The 20,771-nt window shown below is 44.1% G+C and overlaps 1 protein-coding gene and 1 non-coding gene across 2 annotated transcripts; one reads left to right on the top strand and one right to left on the bottom strand.

The window, feature by feature from the left end:
- Nucleotides 1-1,171: 1,171 nt before the first annotated feature.
- Nucleotides 1,172-1,277, bottom strand: LOC112857602 (U6 spliceosomal RNA). The gene has a single exon (XR_003223332.1). It is a non-coding gene; the product is annotated as a U6 spliceosomal RNA (small nuclear RNA).
- An 813-nt stretch (nt 1,278-2,090) lies between these two features.
- On the top strand, nt 2,091-18,275 carry PRDM7 (PR/SET domain 7). The gene is made up of 10 exons (XM_086690873.1): nt 2,091-3,457; nt 3,864-3,987; nt 4,306-4,413; nt 9,984-10,033; nt 12,734-12,890; nt 13,526-13,627; nt 13,842-14,113; nt 14,537-14,604; nt 15,793-16,065; nt 17,789-18,275. The coding sequence occupies exons 1-10, from the start codon at nt 3,194-3,196 to the stop codon at nt 18,153-18,155; spliced, it is 1,785 nt and encodes a 594-aa protein (XP_086546999.1). The 5' UTR covers nt 2,091-3,193; the 3' UTR covers nt 18,156-18,275.
- Nucleotides 18,276-20,771: the final 2,496 nt, after the last annotated feature.

Here is a 20,771-nt window from a genome sequence, read left to right on the forward strand (position 1 = left end):
TAGCTCAGTTGGTAAAGCTTCCAAATCTTGATTTCAGCTCAAGTCATGATCTCATAGATCCCTGGGTTGGAACCCCACCCCCACTCCCATCAGGCTCTGGGCTGCCAGCCCTGAGCCTGCTTAGGATTCTCTCTCTCTCTCTCTCTCTCTCTCTGCCCCTCCCCCCTCATTCTCACTTCTCTCTCTCAAAATAAATGTTTAAAAAAAAAAAAAAGTCTCGGGGCGCCTGGGTGGCTCAGTCGGTTAAGCGTCCGACTTCGGCTCAGGTCATGATCTCGGTCCGTGAGTTCAAGCCCCGCATCGGGCTCTGTGTCTCCCTCTCTCTGCCCCTCCCCTGTTCATGCTCTGTCTCTCTCTGTCTCAAAAATAAATAAACGTTAAAAAAATTAAAAAAAAAAAGTCTCATGTTTCTTTGAACAGCAAAGCCAACAACAGGGACCACATAGATGCTCCTGCACAAGATCTGCTAGCAACTCTCAGCTGACCAGTCAGGGTAGCAGCAACTCCCAAAACATCTGCAAACACAGAGATGGTCTCCCAGTTTCTAAAAACTCCCCGCTCTTTCACTGTTGCCTCTACTCCCAGCACCATTCTTGCAGGAACCTGAGAGGTCTGTGGGCCCTTAAAGTTCTGGTCTGCCATTACCTTCATGACAGCAGAGGGAGCAGTCCACTTGCCCGGGTGACCTTGCCTGGAGTCTTACATTCCTTCCTTGGAAAGAAGGCCTACTTCATGTACAAGGAAATCATGTTATGTTTCGGTGATCAAAACTTAGTAAGGGTCAGGGATGCCTGGGTGGCTCAGTCGGTGAAGCGTCTGACTTCAGCTCAGGTCATGGTCCCGCCAACTGTGAGTTCAAGCCCCGGGTCGGGCTTTGTGCCAAAAGCTGGGAGCCTGGAGCCTGTTTCAGATTCTGTGTCTCCCTCTCTCTCTGCCCCTCCCGCATTGATGCTCTGTCAAAGAGAAATAAACATTAAAAAATTAAAAAAAAAAAAAACACTTGGTAAGGGTCAGAAACACTCTTCCCTTTTTATCTTCTGAAAGCCAGTGCCCCCCCCCCACCATGGACTCATTGTCCTGTATTTGATGCCTCATTTTTATGCAAAATACTCGAATTTTTTTCATTTTTTTCTTTGATTTTACTTACGTCTTCTTACTTCTCTTGACTTTTTTAAATATAGAATGCTTCAAAGTTTTGTGTATCATCCTTGCACAGGGGCCATGCTAATCTTCTCTATATTGTTCCAATTGTAGTCTACGTGCTGCCAAGCGAGCACTACTTCTGATGACTTTTGGACCTGCATTATCTAAACACGCCTATTACTCACGAATGCCACTTCTACTTTTCATTAGGAATCCGACCCCCGAGTTGTTTTCTAATATACTTACTATTCCATTTGTTGGGTTTAAATCTTTGAGCCGTAGAGATTTTATTTGGTGTCTCTACACACCGTCTCACCAGACAATACTTAATTACATAGTTGTCCCCTGAATGTAATACGATATTCACTATATACTAACGGGTCATACAGCTCTCGCTAAAAGTGGATTTTACAAGGACGGAGACAGATGGGCCTAGGAGACCCTTCCAGAGCCTGATAAAAGTCTGGTAGAGAAAGAATGTTTTCAGAACACAGGATGCCTATGTCCACCCTAAAGCCCTGCCGTCAGCTCAACGCTCCAAACTCAGCCTGCGCTGCAGGACGCCCTGCGCAGTCTCCGGCCCTGCGCGTCCTTCACCAAGGACTGCGGGTGAAGCGGGGCGGGTACGGAAGGGAAGTGATGAAAACTACCAGAATGCCCGGGGCCGGGGGGGTGGGGGGGGGGGGAGCGGGGGGAGCCTTCTTGAGAGACACGCGCTGGACTCAGAGCAGCCAATCCCCGCGGGGTGGGGCGGGAGCATCCACAGGGGTGGCGTTCGGCCAATGACTGACACACACGGCTCGCCCTACGCTCCGCCCCATCAGACCCCTCCTGACCGCCAATTGGAGGGACCGCTTCGATTGCAGCGCTGATTGGTGGCTCCTGCCTGACAGGGCGGTATAAGCGGGTATCTCGCCCTCTGCTGTGTCTGGACTCTCTCCCGGCACACAGCGCTCCGGGGCTCAGGAGCGGGCGGCAGATCCTGGTGGGCAACGACAGAGGCCCGGTAGACTGACGAAAACACCGAGGACTTTGCCGTGCCGTGTGAAACCCTTGTAAACCCTGATCCTGAGCCCTTCAAAGCCCGCCTGGTAGACCCTAGATCCCCTCACCCTGAAAGGCTCCAAATCCCCTCAGCCTCAAGGGACACCCAATCCCGCCGCCTTCAGGGAACCCAAATCCGCTAACTTCGTGGAACTTCACGTCTCCACGGCATTGGACCCCAAAGCAGCTCAGCTGCAGAAACCTCATATCGCGTCACCCAGAGAAACGCTAACCCCCCCCAAGTCTTAGACCCCCAAATGTCCTCAGCCCGAGGAGCCTGAAATGTAACACCCACAGAGAGAACAAATTTCCCCAATGTCAGAGACCCTGAACAGCCCCTGCCTGTGAACTCTTAAATCCTTTCAGCTTCAAAGACCCCAAATAACCTCAATGTCAGAAAACATAAAGCCCATTAATGAGAGAGTCCAAATCTCCTCAGAATATGACTTAACATTTCCTCAGTCTCAAAGATCCCAAATCCTCTCAACCTGAGCATTCTAAACCTCTTCAGCCAGAAAGACCCAAATCTCGTCCTGAGAGACTGCCAATATCATCAGCCTGAGGAACCCTAAGTGTCCTCATCTTGAGGCCCCAAATCCCCTTGACTTAAGAAACCCCAATTCCCTCAGCCTGCGAGAGACCAAATCTCCTCACCCTGAGACATCTCTGTCCCTTAGAGACTGAGCCTGTTTATACCAGATTTTTCCAGAATCCCCAGGTGCACATCCCAAGAAGCGCTTCTTTGAGAAATATTCACTTACTCTCCCCGGAACGGGCCGGCACTCAGGGGCCTCCAGGCCTCCTTGGTACTCCTCTGGCCTTGCACCTCACCACTCTAACCAAACGCCCACAGCCACATCCCTTTGCGACCTTTCCTCATATGGGCCGAGCTGCAGTAGAATAAAAGAAACAAAATCTAGCTCACGTTAGAATGGCCTGTCGTTGCCAGTAGAGGTTCTCCATCCCATCACTACCCGCAGGTTTCCCCTGCATCTTCTAATCCTCCATGGGCTGCCCACATCTTTTCTGGATACCCCACCCAGATGGAGAAAACAGACATGGCTCTGGGCAGTGGTCTGCGCTGTCACCCCCTGTCAGCACCTTCTCCTTCCACAGGTGCCTCGGCCTTAGGACAAAGAGACTCATGGAGCCATTGCCAGCCTCAGAGTCAGAGCGGGGCCAGCCTGGAGGTCCCAGCACCACAAGCCCCCTCAGATTCCCGGAGCAGTCCACTGAGAGAAGCTCAAGGAAAGCAAGATGGAAGCCCACGGTGAGAGGTGTGGGAGAAGCTGGGCTCCAGACTTCTTGGAGAGGATGAAGAGAGGGGCCTGGTGACCAGGAGCTGGTCCTTGGAGGACCACAGGCTCCTGGCCTACACCAGTGAATGTACACAGGATAAAGGGCACTCACTCCTTTACAGGACGTGGGTGGGGGAGGAAGTTACACGGGAGAGTAGCATCAGCGATTTCCCTTTGCCAAGAGAGAGCTAGTAAAATGCTTAGTGTTTGTTCAATTGATCAGGACACCATCAAGAAGGACAGAAACGCTTTACCCTCGTTTAACAGAGAGCACCCAGGAAGCAGGGTACACACTACATACAAGGTGGAGGAGAAGGCCTGGCTCTAAGTTCTGACTTGGATTAGTAAGTCACTGATGGGATCTCTTATTTTCTCTAGGCCAAAGATGCTTTCAAAGACATTTCCATATACTTCTCCAAGGAAGAATGGACAGAGATGGGAGACTGGGAGAAAATCCGATACAGGAATGTGAAAAGGAACTATGAAGCGCTGATGACTATAGGTAACCAGAAGTGCTGGGTGCTGAGGAGCCTGGGAAACATGAATCAGGCCTTCAGTCCCTATATTAGTTTGCCTCTCGGGTGGCTCTGTCTGATCACAGTTCCCTTCTGTGTGAAGACAAATCTGGAATGAAATTTTGTTCTCTTCTATCAGTGTAGGGCTTGCACTGGCAATGCACAGCTCATCTCTTGCCTTGTTCTAGACTCTCCCAGCCCATACAACTGAGTCGCACTGACTAGGAGATGTGCTCCATTGCTACCGTGCTTTGTTCCTCCTTCTAGATCTTCCCTCTTAGGATAAGGATTTTGCTTCTTTCCAGGTCTCAGAGCCCCTCGACCAGCTTTCATGTGTCACCGCAGGCAGGCCATCAAACCCCAAGTAGATGACACTGAGGATTCCGATGAAGAATGGACGCCAAGGCAGCAAGGTGAGGGGCCAGGAAGATTTAGAGATTTCCTCCTGGAACCCAAAGTTTAGGTCTCAGCTGCATCTCAGGAGTTAAAAAAGGAAACTCTTTCCTCAGAAACATAAATATAAGTACACGCAAAACAGCATATCACACAGTAAGAGGCTATTCATATAAAATTTTAAAATGTGGATGATAATAATTATATTATTTATAAATACATTAAGAGTGGTAAATGTATCAAAATCTGAATATGAAAAAGAAATGCCAAATTCAGAATAGTTATCATAAGGGAAGAAGGAATGGGTGACACGTGGCTTTGCTGTGTCTTGGTTAGTTTTTTATTTGCTTTTATTTTTGTTTTTGAATTTTAAATTTTTTTTTTCCAACGTTTTTTTATTTATTTTTGGGACAGAGAGAGACAGAGCATGAACGGGGGAGGGGCAGAGAGAGAGGGAGACACAGAATCGGAAACAGGCTCCAGGCTCGGAGCCATCAGCCCAGAGCCCGACGCGGGGCTCGAACTCACGGACCGCGAGATCGTGACCTGGCTGAAGTCGGACGCTTAACCGACTGCGCCACCCAGGCGCCCCTGTTTTTGAATTTTCAAATAGAAATTAAAAGATATAAAGATAAAAATTAAAAGATATAAAGTTGTGGCAGAATGTAGAGATAAGGCTGAATGGTGGTGGATGTATAGGTTTTCCAATATAATTCTCCATACCTTTCTGTATGTTTAAGATTTATCATTCGTTTTTTTTTTTTTTTAAAGACTGTTTTTGGGGCGCCTGGGTGGCGCAGTCGGTTAAGCGTCCGACTTCAGCCAGGTCACGATCTCGCGGTCCGGGAGTTCGAGCCCCGCGTCGGGCTCTGGGCTGATGGCTCAGAGCCTGGAGCCTGTTTCCGATTCTGTGTCTCCCTCTCTCTCTGCCCCTCCCCCGTTCATGCTCTGTCTCTCTCTGTCCCAAAAATAAATAAACGTTGGAAAAAAAAAAAAAACAATTTAAAAAAAGACTGTTTTTGCTAAACATTGCTAGTTAATGAAAGGGAAGATAAAGAAATCTTAATTAGACTGTAAGTCCACCAGAGAGCTTTCTAAAAGTAATTGCAGTTATTCTCATTATCCAATTATTGGATTAAATGTCTTAAAAAGAGAAAATGATGAACATATTATGTAAAGATACAGTTTTTAGGTATATTTAATCACACACATGATCTTCTTACCCCAAAATGAACCAGATTCTTTGTCATAATTCTGCAAGAGGGTTTGAGGTAACTAGTCTCCCTGATCTTTCCCACATATCACTCGCCAGAGACAGCATCAGGCAAACAACATGAAGTGTGATCGCTACAAAATAGAACTGAGAAACTCACTTCCTCTTTTGCTGTTCAAACAAAAGAGTTTGGAAGAGTTGATCTCCCTAAACTGGAGAAAGCAACTTGGGTTAGGTCTATGATTCTATCTACGGATTTCAGAGATTTGAAAACCCAGTGTGTGGTTGTCCACAAAGGTTTGACATGAAAAGAGTCTTCATATACCCCATGGTTTACCATACATCTACACAGCTTTATCTACCCTCAGCTAAAATTCCCACCCCAATTTTCTTTATTGTGGTTACAAAATATAATAACATAGATTTACCCTCTTAACAATGTTTAAGTATACAGCACAGTATTATTAGCTACATGCACATTATTGAACAACAGATTTTTAGATCTTTTTCATCTTGTATGACTGAAACTCTATACCCATGAACAACAACTTTCCATTTCCTCCCCTCCCCTTCCCCCGACAGGCCCTGGAAACAACCGTTCTATTTTCCATATCCATGAAATAGATAACTCATATATGTGGAATCATGCAGTATTTGTCTTTTGTGATATGTTTATATCAATTAGCATAATGTCCTCAAAGTCCATCCATGATGTAACATATGACAAGACATCCTTCATTTGTAAGGCTGAATAATATTCCCGTGTGTGTGTGTGTGTGTGTGTGTGTGTAATTTCCTTTATCCATTTATTTGTTGATGCACATTTAGGTTGCTTCCACATCTTAGCTATTATGAATAATGCTGCAATGACCTTGAATGTACAAATATTTATTCAAGATCCTGTTTCCAATTTTTATACACATACCCAGAAATTTGACTTCTAAATCATATGACAATTCTTTTTAATTTATTGAGCATCCTCCATGCTGTTTTTCAAAATGCCTGCAACATTTCACATTCCCACAAATAGTGTGTAAGGGTTCCAATTTCTCCACATCTTTGCCAACACTTGTTATTGTCTGGTGTTTTTTTTTTTTTTCATACTGATTATACTAATGGGTATGAGATAATATCTCATTGCAGTTCTAATTTGCATTTCCCTGAGGATTAGTGGCAATGGACCATCTTTTCTTTTTTTTTTTAATTTTTTAAGTTTATTTATTTTGAGAGACAGAGAGAGTGAGCACAAGCCGGGGAGAGGCAGAGAGAGAGGGAGGGAGGGAGAGAATCCCAAGCAGGCTCAGAGCCTCAGCACAGAGCCCAATGTGGGACTCAAACCAACAAACCACGAGATCGTGACCTGAGCCAAAATCAAGAGTTGGACACTCAACCAAATGAGCCACCCAGGCTCCCCTGGAACATCTTTTCATGTGCATTTTAGCCATTTGTATATATCTTCTTTGGAAAAAAAATGTCTTTTCAAGTCCTTTTGTCATTGTATTAAAACCTCAGGCTGCCATAATAAAGTACCATAGACTGGGTGGCATGAACCACAGAAATTTGTTTTCTCACCGTTCTAGAGGCTGGAAGTCTGAGATCAGGATGCCATCATAGTCCAGTTCTATTCTTGCCTTGTAGGCAACCTCCATCTTACTGTGTGCTAGCATGACCTCTCATTTATATGTGCATACTCTTGGAGAAAGAGAGAGATTTCTCTTCTTAAGGGCACTAATCCAATCATGAGGAGCATACTCTCATGACCTTATCTAACTCTAATTACCTTCCAAAGACCCCATCTCCAAATACAATCACATTGGAGGTTAGGGTTTCACATAGGGACCTTTTGGAGAGACATAATTCTTTTCGTAGCACCCAATTTTTAATAAGGTTACTTGGTTTTTTACTATTGAGTTTCAGCAGTTCTTTGTGTAGTCTGGATATTAACCCCTTATCAAATGTATATTTTACAATTATTTTTTCCCATTGCCTTTTAAAAAAAAATTTTTATTCTTTATTTTTATTTATTTTTGAGAGAGAAACAGCGAGACAGAGTGTGAGAGGGGAAGGAACAGAGAGAGAGAGAGACAGACAGACAGACAGACAGAATCTGAAGCGGGATCCAGGCTCTGAGCTGTCAGCACAGAGCCCAACACGGGGCTTGAATTCATGAAACGTGAGATCATAACCTGAGCTGAAGTTGGACGCTTAACCGACTGAGCCACCCAGGTGCCCCTCCCAGTGCCTTTTCACTCTGTTGACTGTGTCCTTTGCTGCACAGAAGTTTTTTAGGTTTAGTATGGTCCCATTTGTCTATTTCTGCTTTTGTTGCTTGTGCTTTTGGTTTCATATACAAGAAATTGTTGCCCATTCAATGTCATGAGGCTTTTCCCCTTGTTTTCTTCTAAGAGCTTTATAGTTTCTGGTCATACATTTAGGTCTACGGTCCTTTCAGAGTTGGTTTTTGTATATGATGTAAGATGAAGATCCATCTTCATTCCCTTTTTAAAGTTTTTATTTTAATTCCAGTTAGTTAACATATAGTGTTATTATATTAGTTTCAAGTGTACAATACAGTAAACTACCACTTTCATACAGCACCCTGTGCTCACCATAAGTACACTCCTTAATCTCCAGCACCCATTTAACCCATTCCCCCACTTACCTCCCCTCAGGTAACCATCAGTGTGCTATCTATAGTTAAGAATTTGTTTCTTGGTTTGCCTTTTTTTTCCCCCTTTGCTCATTTGTTTGGTTTCTTCCACACATGAATGAAATATACGGTATTTGTCTTTCTCTGACTTATTTTGCTTAGCATAATACTCTCTAGCTCCCATCCACATCATTGCAAATGTTAAGATTTCATCTTTTTTTATGGCTAATATTCCATTGTGCCTGTGTGTGTGTGTGTGTTTGTGTGTGTGTGTGTGTATTTGTATATATATATATATGTATATCAAATAAAGAATGCCAAGACTACATCATGGGGAAAGGACAATATTTCAACAAATGGTGTTGGGAAAATAGAATATCCATATGCAAAAGAATGAAAATATCTTGAAAAAGAAAAACAAAGCTGGAGGCATCACATTTCTGGACTTCAAGTTATATGTCAAAGCTGTAGTGATTCAAACAGTATGGTACTGGTACGAAAGACACATAGATCAATGAAACAGAATAGAAAACCCAGAAACGGGGGCACCTGGGTGGTTCAGTCAGTTAAGCGTCTGATTTCGTCTCAGGTCATGATCTCACAGTTCATGGGTTCAAGCCCCACATTAGGCTTTTCACTTACAGTGCAGAGCCTGCTTGGGATCCTCTGTCTCCCCTCTCTCTCTGCCCCTACCCCACTCACACTGTTTCTTTCAAAATAAATATACTTAAAAAAAAAAAAGACTCCCAATCCATGAATATGGGATGTGCTTCTATTTACTTGTGCCTTCTTTCATTTCTTTCAGCAATGTTTTGTAGTTTTCAGTGTTCAAATGTTATACATCCTTAAGTTTGCTCCTAATTATTTCATTCCTTTGGTGCTATTATAAATAAGACTGTTTTCTTAATTTCCTTTTTGGATTGTTCATTGTTAGTACATACAAATGCAACTAATTTTTTAGTGTTAATTTTGTATCCTGCAACTTTGCTGAATTTGTTAGTTCTGACAGATATTGTGTGGAATCTTTAGGACTTTCTACATATAAGACCATGTCATGTGTGAACAACCATAATTTTACTTCTTGCTTTCCAAATTAGATGCACTTTATTTACTTACTCACTTACATACTTACTTATTATTTTTCTCCAATGCCCTGGCTAGGACTTCGAGTACTATGTTGAAGAGAAGTAGTGAAGTGGGCATCCTTGCCTTAGTCTTGATCTTAGAGAAAAAGCTTTCAGTTTTAAACTGCAGAGTATGATGTTGGAGATAGACTTTTCATATATGGCCATTATTAGAGTGAGGTAATTTTTTTCTATTCACAGCTTATTGAGATTTTTTTGTCATAGAAGGTCAGTATATATATATATATATATATATATATATATATATATAGTTATATATAGTTATATATAGTTATATATATAGTTATATATATAGTTATATAGTAGTTATATATATATATATAACTATATGTAATAGATAAGTTATGAACATAGGATGAAGCTTAAATGAGGTTTTGTCTATTTTTTTAACATTTTCAGAAAATTAGTTCATGTCACCAGTAGCAGCATAGACTTTGATAATATTTCCAAAACCACTTTCCAATCACCTTTTGGTAGTCCTTGTACTTGCCAGTCCTTAGTCAAGAGTTCTGTGTCTCTAGTGAGTCTCTGGAGCTTAGTAACATTTGCCAACCAAAACACTGATTTCTCATCACTTTATAGTCAGACCTTCTTGGGTGGCATCCAGAGTGGATCAGAATAAACAACACAAGGTGAGTATTTCCCAGATCCTGATGACAAGAAAATCTTTCTCATGGATTTAAACACAGGTAAGAGTAGAAGAATTCAGAGTATCCTAGAAACTGCTGCCTTCCTTTACTGATCTCTTTAGCACAATATCCGAGATCATCATCGCTGTAATAGTTAACAAGAACAGCAACAATATTAGCTATCACTTGTTTTATTTTCACTGTACTTCAGACTTTATTTTAAGCATTTACACAAATAAACTCACTTAAACCTTACAACAACCCTATGGGGGGGGGGGGTACTATAAATATCACCATTTATAGGTGAGATTGAGACAAAGACATGTTTGCTTATATACCTGACATCACAGTGCTAGTGGTAGTGCAGTCTAATCTCAAGCTCCTTTTCTAAACCACTTAAAAGCTCATTAAGACTTTCATAGTTTTATAAAATTTACATTATTCATTTGATTCATTTCGACTCAGTTCTTTTCTAGTATGAAGTGAGAGATGAGCTAAGACCCCCTAAGTAAGAGAAGCTTACAAATAATATCAGCAATTTGTACACTCGATCGTCCCAGATGAAAGAGATAGCATCCCCGCCATCAGAGCCTCCCATTCGATTTATTTGTTAATTTATTTATTTAGAGAGCAGAGAGGGGCAGAGGGAGAGAGAATCTTTTTTTTTTTATTATTTTTTTAACGTTTTATTTATTTTTGAGACAGGGAGAGACAGAGCATGAACGGGAGAGGGTCAGAGAGAGAGGGAGACACAGAATCCGAAACAGGCTCCAGGCTTTGAGCTGTCAACACAGAGCCCGACGTGGGGCTCGAGCTCACGGACAGTGAGATCGTGACCTGAGCCAAAGTCGGACGCCCAACTGACCGAGCCACCCAGGCGCCCCAGAGGGAGAGAGAATCTTAAGCAGGATCCACTTCCAGCATGGAGCCTGTCTTGGGGCTCGGTCTCACAACCCTGAGATCATGACCTGAGCTGAAATCAAGATTCAGATGCTTAAACAACTGAGTCACCCAGCCCCCCCGCCTTTTTAATGTTTATTTATTTATTTTGAGAGACAGAGAGAGAGAGAGAGAGAGAGAGAGAAGAGACTCTCAAGCAGTCTCCACACCCAGCACAGAGCCCACCACAGGGCTCAATCCCAGGACTGCAAGATCATGACCTTGAGCCAAAATCAAGAGTCGGTCGCTCAACTGACTGAGCCACCCAGACGCCCCCAGAGCCTCCCATTCTAATAAGAGGAAGCATCTGAAGCCCTGAGTACCTTCAGGTTTGATGACTGAGAAACAACATATAAAATGACTTAAAGACTTCATATGCGTTACATAATATTCTTTAGAAACTCACCTATCTGTGGAGCACCTGGGTGACTCACTCAGTTAAGCATCAGACTCTCGATTTCATGGTTCGTGAAATCTCATCACTGTCAGTGCAGAGCCTGCTTGAAATTCTCTCTCCCTCCCTCTCTCTCTGCCCCTTCCCTGCTCCCTCTCTCCCTCTCTCTCTCTCTCAAAAATAAATAAACTTAAGAAGAAAAAAAGAAACTTACTTAACTGGAACTGATTTAAAATGTTCATACTTGTAGGAAGAAGCAACAGCTCCTTCCTCTGAGCTCTCATTAGGCAACTCTCATGTTCAGAATCGTTTGTGTAGCCTGCTTCTGCCCTGCAGGCTCTTTCTTCTCAGAAGTCCCAGGCCCCACAGGGCCCCTGAATGTTTTCTGAACAAGTAATTCCACGTTTACAGATTACATTAGAAATAAAAGGGTCAAAGAATGCTGAAAATAAGATCTGTGATTTAGATTTTGAATATGGAGACAATTGAGAACCCTCTCAATTGACAGCAGAACTGTAATCTCACATTCATACTGTATCAAATAGCTCATGAGACAATTTGATGATCATTATAATATTTCCTGTTTACTATAACATTAAGAAGTAGCATGTATACAGGGCACCTGGATGGCTCAGTTGAAAGAGCATGGGACTTTTGGTCTCAGGGTCATGAGTTCAAGCCCCATGTGGGATGTAAATATGACTTAAATAAATAAAACTTTTTAAAAAATTAGCACGTATACCATTTTATGGATCAGGAAAACTGAAGAGAGCTAGCTGCCGGTACAACCTTATTCAAACAGAATTGACAGGAACCAGCTAATTTAATTCCAAATATTGTTTCCTGGATATGGCAAGTGACAAATTTAGCATCCTTTTTTTTTCTTCCCCAGTGTTTAGATACATTTCCTCCAACGCTTTCTTTATCATCTTTCCCCTCTCTCTGCTCTGTCACCTCATTTTCCAGACGTGTGCAGTCCCTTCCACTTGTCTACATTTCCTCCTCCATTAAATGTCCACTAGTTTATAGATGATCCCCTCTTTTTATCTACAAGTCCTCACCCCTTTCTTTCACAGACCTTCTTGATTCTCCAGCCAGTTTTCCCAAGTGTTCTCCCTGCCTCCTTCTCACTTTTATGGAGAAATTTGAGAAAATTTAAAGAGAAAGAGTCTTAAGCCATGGGTTATAGTTTTGAATTCAATATCCACATATTCCCTTTCTTTTCCCTCTAGTATTCGGAATCCCCAGGTATTTCCAAGTGTTGTTGAAGTATTAACCAAAGCAATTCATGTGAAAACACATCATAAGCCTTACAGGACTAAAAAAAAAAAATGCCTGTTGTCTTTTAATATGTGACTCTCACATTGAAGGGAACCCACAGAGTGCCATTAAGTAAGGAATCTAGTTTGAAGGAATTCTCAGAAACAGCAAAGTTGCTGAACACAAGTGGCTCAGAGCAGGGCCAGAAACCAGTGTCCCTTCCTGGAGAAGCAAGTACCTCTGGACATCACTCTAGACGAAAATTGGGTAAGAGAAAGAATAATATGGGAACTTTGGTCCCTCTAAGTCCTCCAGAAAGTTTGATGAATACAACCTAGGTATGTGGAGTGGACTTTGGCTAGGCCTAGGTTAAAGCTAGACTAACCTGAGACCTGTAGTTACCGTTGAGGTCTTGGATAAATCTTATAAATTCTCTGAGCTCCTGAATGCTAATCTGTAAACTGAAGATAAGAATGCAGAGCTCATATACTGTTTGAAAGCATTAAACATTAAAGAATTGACACATGCAAGTTGTCCAATAAATCCCTCAGCGATAATAAAGACCATACTTTCTTGGTGTTGAATGCCCAGGCTCTCGCTCGATGCCTAACATGTAATGTGCCCTCAACAAATATTTTCTGAATGAAGAAATGCATGAATGAACCATTTTCTAAGAGGAAATATTGTAAAGTAAGCCTGATAATGGGAAGAAACTAACATTGAATTAGCCATCTACAGTCAGTATGGAGTCTTACTCTCTGAAGTAAGAGTTTGGACAGTGGGGAGAGAGTATATAGAAGGATAAGTAATAATTTATTAGAGGAGATTTTGCATTTTCTGACAAAACGGGACTAACACTCCAGACCCCACCAACCTCCCTCATGTACTCTTTTCCAACTCAGAGCTCAGGAGAAAGGAGATTGGAGTGAAGATGTATAGTCTACGAGAAAGAAAGGGCTTTGCATACCAAGAGGTCAGCGAGCCCCAGGATGATGACTACCTCTGTAAGTGACCATCTTGGCCCACTCTCAGAGAAAGCTGTTCTCTCCTGGTACAATAACTTCATTATGTCATAGGGACCCCAAATCATTCTCCTCCCCTAGTAACCAGGAGTATAGGATAGAGGCTAAATGATGTGTGTTGGGCTAATTCTGAAGCTACTTAAGTGCAGGAACATGCACTAACCCTTTTCCTAACCCCTGTTTCTCTCACTTCCAGATTGTGAGAAGTGTCAGAATTTCTTCATTGACAGTTGTGCTGTTCATGGGCCCCCTACATTCGTAAAGGACAATGCAGTGGGCAAGGGGCATCCCAACCGCTCAGCCCTCACTCTGCCCCCTGGTCTGAGAATCAGACCATCGAGCATCCCTGAGGCTGGGCTTGGAGTATGGAATGAAGCATCTGATCTGCCACTGGGTACACACTTTGGCCCCTATGAGGGCCAGATCACAGAAGACGAAGAGGCAGCCAACAGTGGATACTCCTGGCTGGTGAGAATCATCTACCTCTTCCCCTGTCCTCTGGTTTCCCACATCTCTGCCGTGAATTGGTAGGACATCACCTTCTACATGGATGAGAATAACATGGTTAGTTCTGTGTACTGAGTGGACTTTGCATGAACCTGGTGTTCCTACTTAAAGATCAGGGGGTAAGAGGGAGCATAGGGTACAGACACAAACAGGAAGCTCCTCCCTTGCGGGACCTGAGCTCTGAGTTGACAAAGCGACCCAGCTGTGTAGACAACGACTAAGGAGTACATCATGTGGTCACACTGGGGACTGATTCCATACAGGCTGAAAGACCACTGACCACAGGAGAGTAAAATAATCCCTCTATTACCTCCCCACCCCTCACACACCAAAAAACAAAAAAACAAAAAACAAAAAACTTTAATTTCTCTTTCTCAAACTCAGATCACCAAAGGGAGAAACTGCTACGAGTATGTGGATGGAAAGGATAACTCTTGGGCCAACTGGATGAGGTAAGGCCAATAGAGTTCAGAGCTCCAGAGAGGACATTCACCTCTCACAAACCTACATCCCTTTCCTTCTCATCATGTCTCCCTCAATGGTCTCCCTCAATCCTCTGTTCCTCTTTTTTCTCCATGTAATCCTCTTTTATTTCAAGAGAAATTAATGGGGGAAAGGAGATAAGAATATAGTATATGTCCTCAAAATATGCTAGACAAAATTTGGACACTGGCAAAAACCTGAGGAGCCTAGATTCATCAGGAACACTGGACTCACACTTCAATTTATCTGATCAATGTTTATAAGCATTTACTATGTTCCAGTTTAGACAATGGAGTTCGTGAGTTAAACATATTATACAACCCATGTTTTATGGAAGACATATTGCAGACAGACAATAGACAATTGAGTTTAAGAATATTTAACTATCATTTCCCTGTTTTTCAAGAGGTATACGGTGGAGAGAGAGCTTCAAACAAGGGACCTTTAAAATGTGAGGGCAGTAGCTCTTCCTCGTCTCAGTTCTAATAGAACTGGGTTCTGAAGCCTGTATAGGAATGGGCTACAGTATGGCCACAGGCCTCTGTGCTTCATGACCCAGCCCCTTTCCTTGAGGGGCTCTCATTTTATCAGGGAATGCAGTATGTAAATAAAATATTGCTTTTCTGTGTCATTTTACTAAGACAAAGGAAGCTCCAAGTTTCTATGGGAACTCAGGGGAGGCAAGTGAATGGTACCTCAGACACAGTGCAGGGAGATTGAAGAAAGCCTTCTCAAAGGAAGATAGCCACACTTGGGCTGAGTGTGGAATGATGTGTGTTGATCTAGAAGCAGAGTCCATGGTCAAGCATCAAGTTCTGTGGTATAAAACAGAACTTAATTTAGAGTTCAGAGAAACAAAAGGTCACTGGGTTTTTGTGACCAATCGAGGTGGCAGTAAGTCTGGAATTGGGATTTAGAAAATGGTTAATCAAGCAAGGGGGAAAACATTAAAGGCAGGCTGTGGCCAGTAAGCAGAACTTAGAGATGGGAATCCATACGATGTTGTGAGGGAGACTTGAGTATGAACGGAAGGTTCCTGAGGAGTTGGGGAGTGGGCAGCATCACAGCATAGAGGCCTTGAGCATCGGGGCAGATCTGACACATGATGGGAATTTATCTCCTGTGGTTCTTTTTCCCTTTCCCTGCCTCAACCCCAGGTATGTGAACTGTGCCAGGGACGATGAGGAGCAGAACCTGGTGGCCTTTCAGTATCACAGGCAGATCTTCTACCGAACCTGCCGGGTCATCAGGCCAGGCTGTGAACTGCTAGTCTGGTACGGGGACGAGTACGGCCGGGAGCTGGGCATCAAGTGGGGAAGCAGGTGGAAGAGCGAGCTCGCAACAGGGAAAGGTGGGCACCACTGCTCTTCGAAACAGAAAGAAAAGAAAGAATTCCCCGTGGCAGTTTCCATGTCCAGCTCTCGAGCAGAGTAAAACCCGGTCTAAAATCAGTACGATTGCAATTCAGATGCTTCAGAAATAAGGATTCATTTCATATGCATTGGCCTCTTAGAAATAATTTTTAAGTTTTTCACTTTTGTTATGATTTTTTAAATACCTCGTGCATAAAATGTGTAACAGAACATAGTGATAAAAGACTTAGAGGCCAAAAAATTAAATTTTCAAGCACCTACCAGCTCCCTCACTAAGTCAGTTTCTTCTGCCCTTTTAGCTCTTTCTTCTTAATTTGCTCAGTATTTCTAAATGACATGTGTATGTTGGTGTGCGTTCACTCATAATTTAGTTAGCTGTCATGTGAGTTCCTACTCTGTTCCAGACAGCCTTCCAGGAACTGGAGGTGGCACAAGCTTGTCAGAATCACTGCTCTTGAGCACCTGATAAGTGAATGAGTAAGGGAAACACATGTACAGATGCATGTGTGTGCATAACATCACACAGCAAGTGGTGCTTTGAAAATAAAACTAGTCCTGGGAAAGTGCCTGGGGACCAGTGTGAGGAGAGGATGGGATGGGGCAGAGCTTGGACAGGGAAGGGCTCTCTCTGGACATGCGCAAACACCCAGGGGTAAAGGATTCCAGGAAGAGGGGGCCTGCTAGGAGAGAGGCCCTGAGGCACAAGAGAGGTGGGGCATGTGTGGTATGTGGCTGAGAACCCATAGATACGTAGACGCCCTAGAGCCTGTGGTCCACGCTGAGACACTGGGGTGTTTCCTGACTGAGACAGAACAATTGTGCAATTTTCGACTGGAGAGTGGCGTGTTCTCTATTTTAAGATGATGTTTTGATTAATTTTGGAGAGAGACTGCAGTGGGTAATCCCCTCCAAGATCACTTCATCTCTAAGTGAGAGAGGGTGGTGGGTTGGCAGAAGATGAATGGTGGTTGGGAGTGTGATATATATACCCATACTTGGTCGAGGAAATATTTTGAAAGGACTTCCCATTGTATTTGAGATGAGCTAAGACCGAATGAAATCAAGTATGAAGGATATATTTTCATGTTATGATTTGTAGAAAACTGAAAGAGAAGCAGTTTATAACCTAGTTGGAGCGGCAGGAACCAGAGTCCTTAATCCAGGAGACTGCACTGCTCTGTCTCGTCCAATCCAAATCCCACTTTCAGATAGAGATCCAGACACATATTGGTTGTCAATTAAATATGTCTTTTTAATGTTTCTATTTATTTCTGAGACAGAGAGACACAGAGCGTGAGCAGGGGAGGGGCAGAGAGAGGGGGAGACACAGAATCCAAAGCAGGCTCCAGGCTCCGAGCTGTCAGCACAGAGCCCGACATGGGGCTCAAACTCACAAACGGTGAAATCATGACCTGAGCCGAAGTCGGTCGTTCAACCGACTGAGCCACCCAGGTGCCCCTAAATATGTTTTTTTAAATGGGGAGACTCAAGTTCATATTTACTGCCACATTCTAAGTCATCAAAAGGACTGTTGCCTCTCAATAGAATAAAATCACTGTAGACACTGTCACAGAGTCACATGACTTAGAAGGTGTTTGTATGTGGAGAAAGGTCATTGTAGTTCCATTCCTATAAGGAGGGAAGCTTCCTCTGATGCTGCTTGAAGGTACCTAGTCTGGGCAGTACATAAAAAAGACCCTTGAAATGGGCTTTCTGGATTTACTCAATGTAGTAAGTGAAAATGGAATGGAAACATAAAGGAAAACTTGGTGGGAGACAGATCTTGCATTGTCAACACAATAAAAATGAGTAGTGGGGCAGGCCTTACCAGGAGACAAAGCATACAACGCAACATCTACCTGACCAAAAATTTCCTCTTTCAGCAGAACCACAGCGAGACATCCATCGATGTCCCTCCTGCTCGCTGGCCTTCTCCAGTCAGAAATTCCTCAGCCAACATGTGGAATGCAAACACTCTTCTCAGAGCCTCCCACAAATATCTGCAAGAAAGCATTTCCAACCAGAGAATCCCTGCCCAGGTGATCAGAATCAGCAGCAGCAGCAACATTCTGATCCACACAGCTGGAATGACAAAGCAAAATGTCAAGAGGTCAAAGAAAGATCCAGACCTTTGCTTAAAAGTATAAAGCAGAGGAGAATTTCAAGGGCATTTTCCACCCCATGCAAAGGACAAATGGGGAGTTCTAGAGTGTGTGAGGGAATGGTGGAAGAAGGGCCCAGCACGGGCCAGAATTTGAATTCAGAGGATACAGGAAAATTATTCATGGGGGTAGGAATGTCAAGAATTGTAAGAATCAAAAATAGAGGCTGTGAGCAAGGGTTCAATGACAGATCACATTTCAGCAGACACCAACGAACACACAAAGAGGAAAAGCCCTCCGTTTGCAATGAGTTTAGAAGAGACTTCAGTCATAAGTCAGCTCTTATTACACACCAGAGGACACACACAGGGGAGAAGCCCTATGTTTGCAGGGAGTGCGGGCGAGGCTTTACACAGAGGTCACATCTCTTCAGACACCAGAGGACACACACAGGGGAGAAGCCCTATGTTTGCAGGGAGTGCGGGCGAGGCTTTACACAGAGGTCAAATCTCTTCACACACCAGAGGACACACACAGGGGAGAAGCCCTATGTTTGCAGGGAGTGCGGGCGAGGCTTTACACAGAGGTCACATCTCTTCAGACACCAGAGGACACACACAGGGGAGAAGCCCTATGTTTGCAGGGAGTGCGGGCGAGGCTTTACACAGAGGTCAAATCTCTTCACACACCAGAGGACACACACAGGGGAGAAGCCCTATGTTTGCAGGGAGTGCGGGCGAGGCTTTACACGGAGGTCAAATCTCTTCACACACCAGAGGACACACACAGGGGAGAAGCCCTATGTTTGCAGGGAGTGCGGGCGAGGCTTTACACGGAGGTCAAATCTCTTCACACACCAGAGGACACACACAGGGGAGAAGCCCTATGTTTGCAGCAAGGATGGACAAGGCTTTACCAATAAATTGCATCTCAGCTACCAGAGAACAAATGTAGCTACCACACACTCCATACCCCAGCTCTGAGGGAGGTTCAGAAGAAGCCTACTGACCCCTTACACTCCCCAAGAATATAATGAGAGCAGATATAACAGGTTAAACAAATCCTCTACTTTCAGGGCAAGAGATGAGGTATACAAACGGGGGAAGGTTCCTTGAGTGTTTCTGGGGATGTTGACGCCAATCCCCTCCATGGTTTTTTGGCCTCCTGTTCTAATAAATTTTGTGTGCATTCAAATCCAAACTCCACATCATGTACCTCTTCCCCCCTTATCACTGAAAGCAGAAGGGTCCAGGAGGGCCAGAGAACTCATGCTCTTGGCCCAGGTCTCCACAGGAACTTAACCCCTGGAAAGGTATAAAAGTCAGGAGTGAATCTAGTTAGACCAGTAGAGAATTTCTGGGCCAGGGAGAGAAATTTAAGATTTGAGACAGACTCATCAGGGAAGGGAATGCCCTAGTCTCCTGGGAAGCATGGTGTTTTCCCCTAATAGACGCCTGCCCTTTGCTGCCACCCTCCTCCCTTGGCTTCTCACGGCTCCTCTCTTGGTGTCCCTCCTCCCTTGTAGCCTCAGAGGTGAACACTGGGTGGGGGGAGGGACACACACGTGTGTATGTATACACACCTATGTGTATGTACATCCATGTGCCTGGCTCAGTCTGGGGCACTTCCTCTCTCTCACTCTCTCCTTGCTGGCATCAGGTGCACAGCACATGAATTCCATATCAGCCCACAGTGGGTTTGATTCTCAGATCTGCCCTCACCAGTTGTGTGACACAGAACAAGATACTCAACCTCTCTGTGCCTGTTTTATAAGCCGGAGAACGGGAATGGTGACCCCAGCCCTTGGTTTCATGTTCAAAGTTGAGTAAGCATAGGCAGAATCTGGTACAGAGATGCCAAGAATACAAGTCCCTCCCTCTTTGTTACTCTCTCTCTTGCACAACTTTCAATGCCCGTGTCTTCAAGGGCTTTAGCGCTGCACAAGGAAGATAAAAAGAGTAGGTAGGGTAGGGGGCGGGGAGCCAGATTCATAAATTGGACAGACACCAGTGCTTTCTCTGAACAGACTCAGCTACCCTGAGAAAGAGCTGTGAGGTCAGGGATGCAAAGTGGGTGGGTCCATCTCCCTCCAGGCCACTGCCCTTCCCACTGAGCCTGAGCAGCTCTGAACCCCCCTCAACACAGGCAGGCAGTACCGACAATAACCTGTAAACCCAGACGCTCACCCAGCCCTTCCTGAGAAGAGACTGTGGGGTCAGCATCCGCAGGAACTGGACGTACAGTAAGTGAGTCTCTGATCTCACTCACTGGCCCATCTGCATACAATGTTCACAGAGCCCATGGCTCAGCAGCTTCTACAGTACACTTACCTTGTGCCCGGGCCCCATATGGTTTAATGCACAGCTGTGGTCATCTGAAATTCTTAACTATTTTATCTTTAGACTCCTGCACGGTAAGTGAAGTCTGAAAGGACAGTGGAGCATGCCGTGAGCAGGGCAGATATGCACAAGTGAACGGCCACCCATTCACATGTAAGATCCACCCGCCCCAGGAGCACACAATTCCCAGGGACACAATGGGTGGAAGTAGCAAGACTGCAAGTGAACGTGAAATAAGCATGTTACATGCACCACTGGGTAAGCGGGGATGTTGACATCTTTTCTTAGAACCAGAACTGACTTCCAATACAAAGAGGAGGCA

Source organism: Puma concolor, chromosome E2 (assembly GCF_028749965.1).
Source record: "Puma concolor isolate L17-30 chromosome E2, mPumCon1.1.hap2, whole genome shotgun sequence".
Classification (NCBI taxonomy): domain Eukaryota; kingdom Metazoa; phylum Chordata; class Mammalia; order Carnivora; family Felidae; genus Puma; species Puma concolor.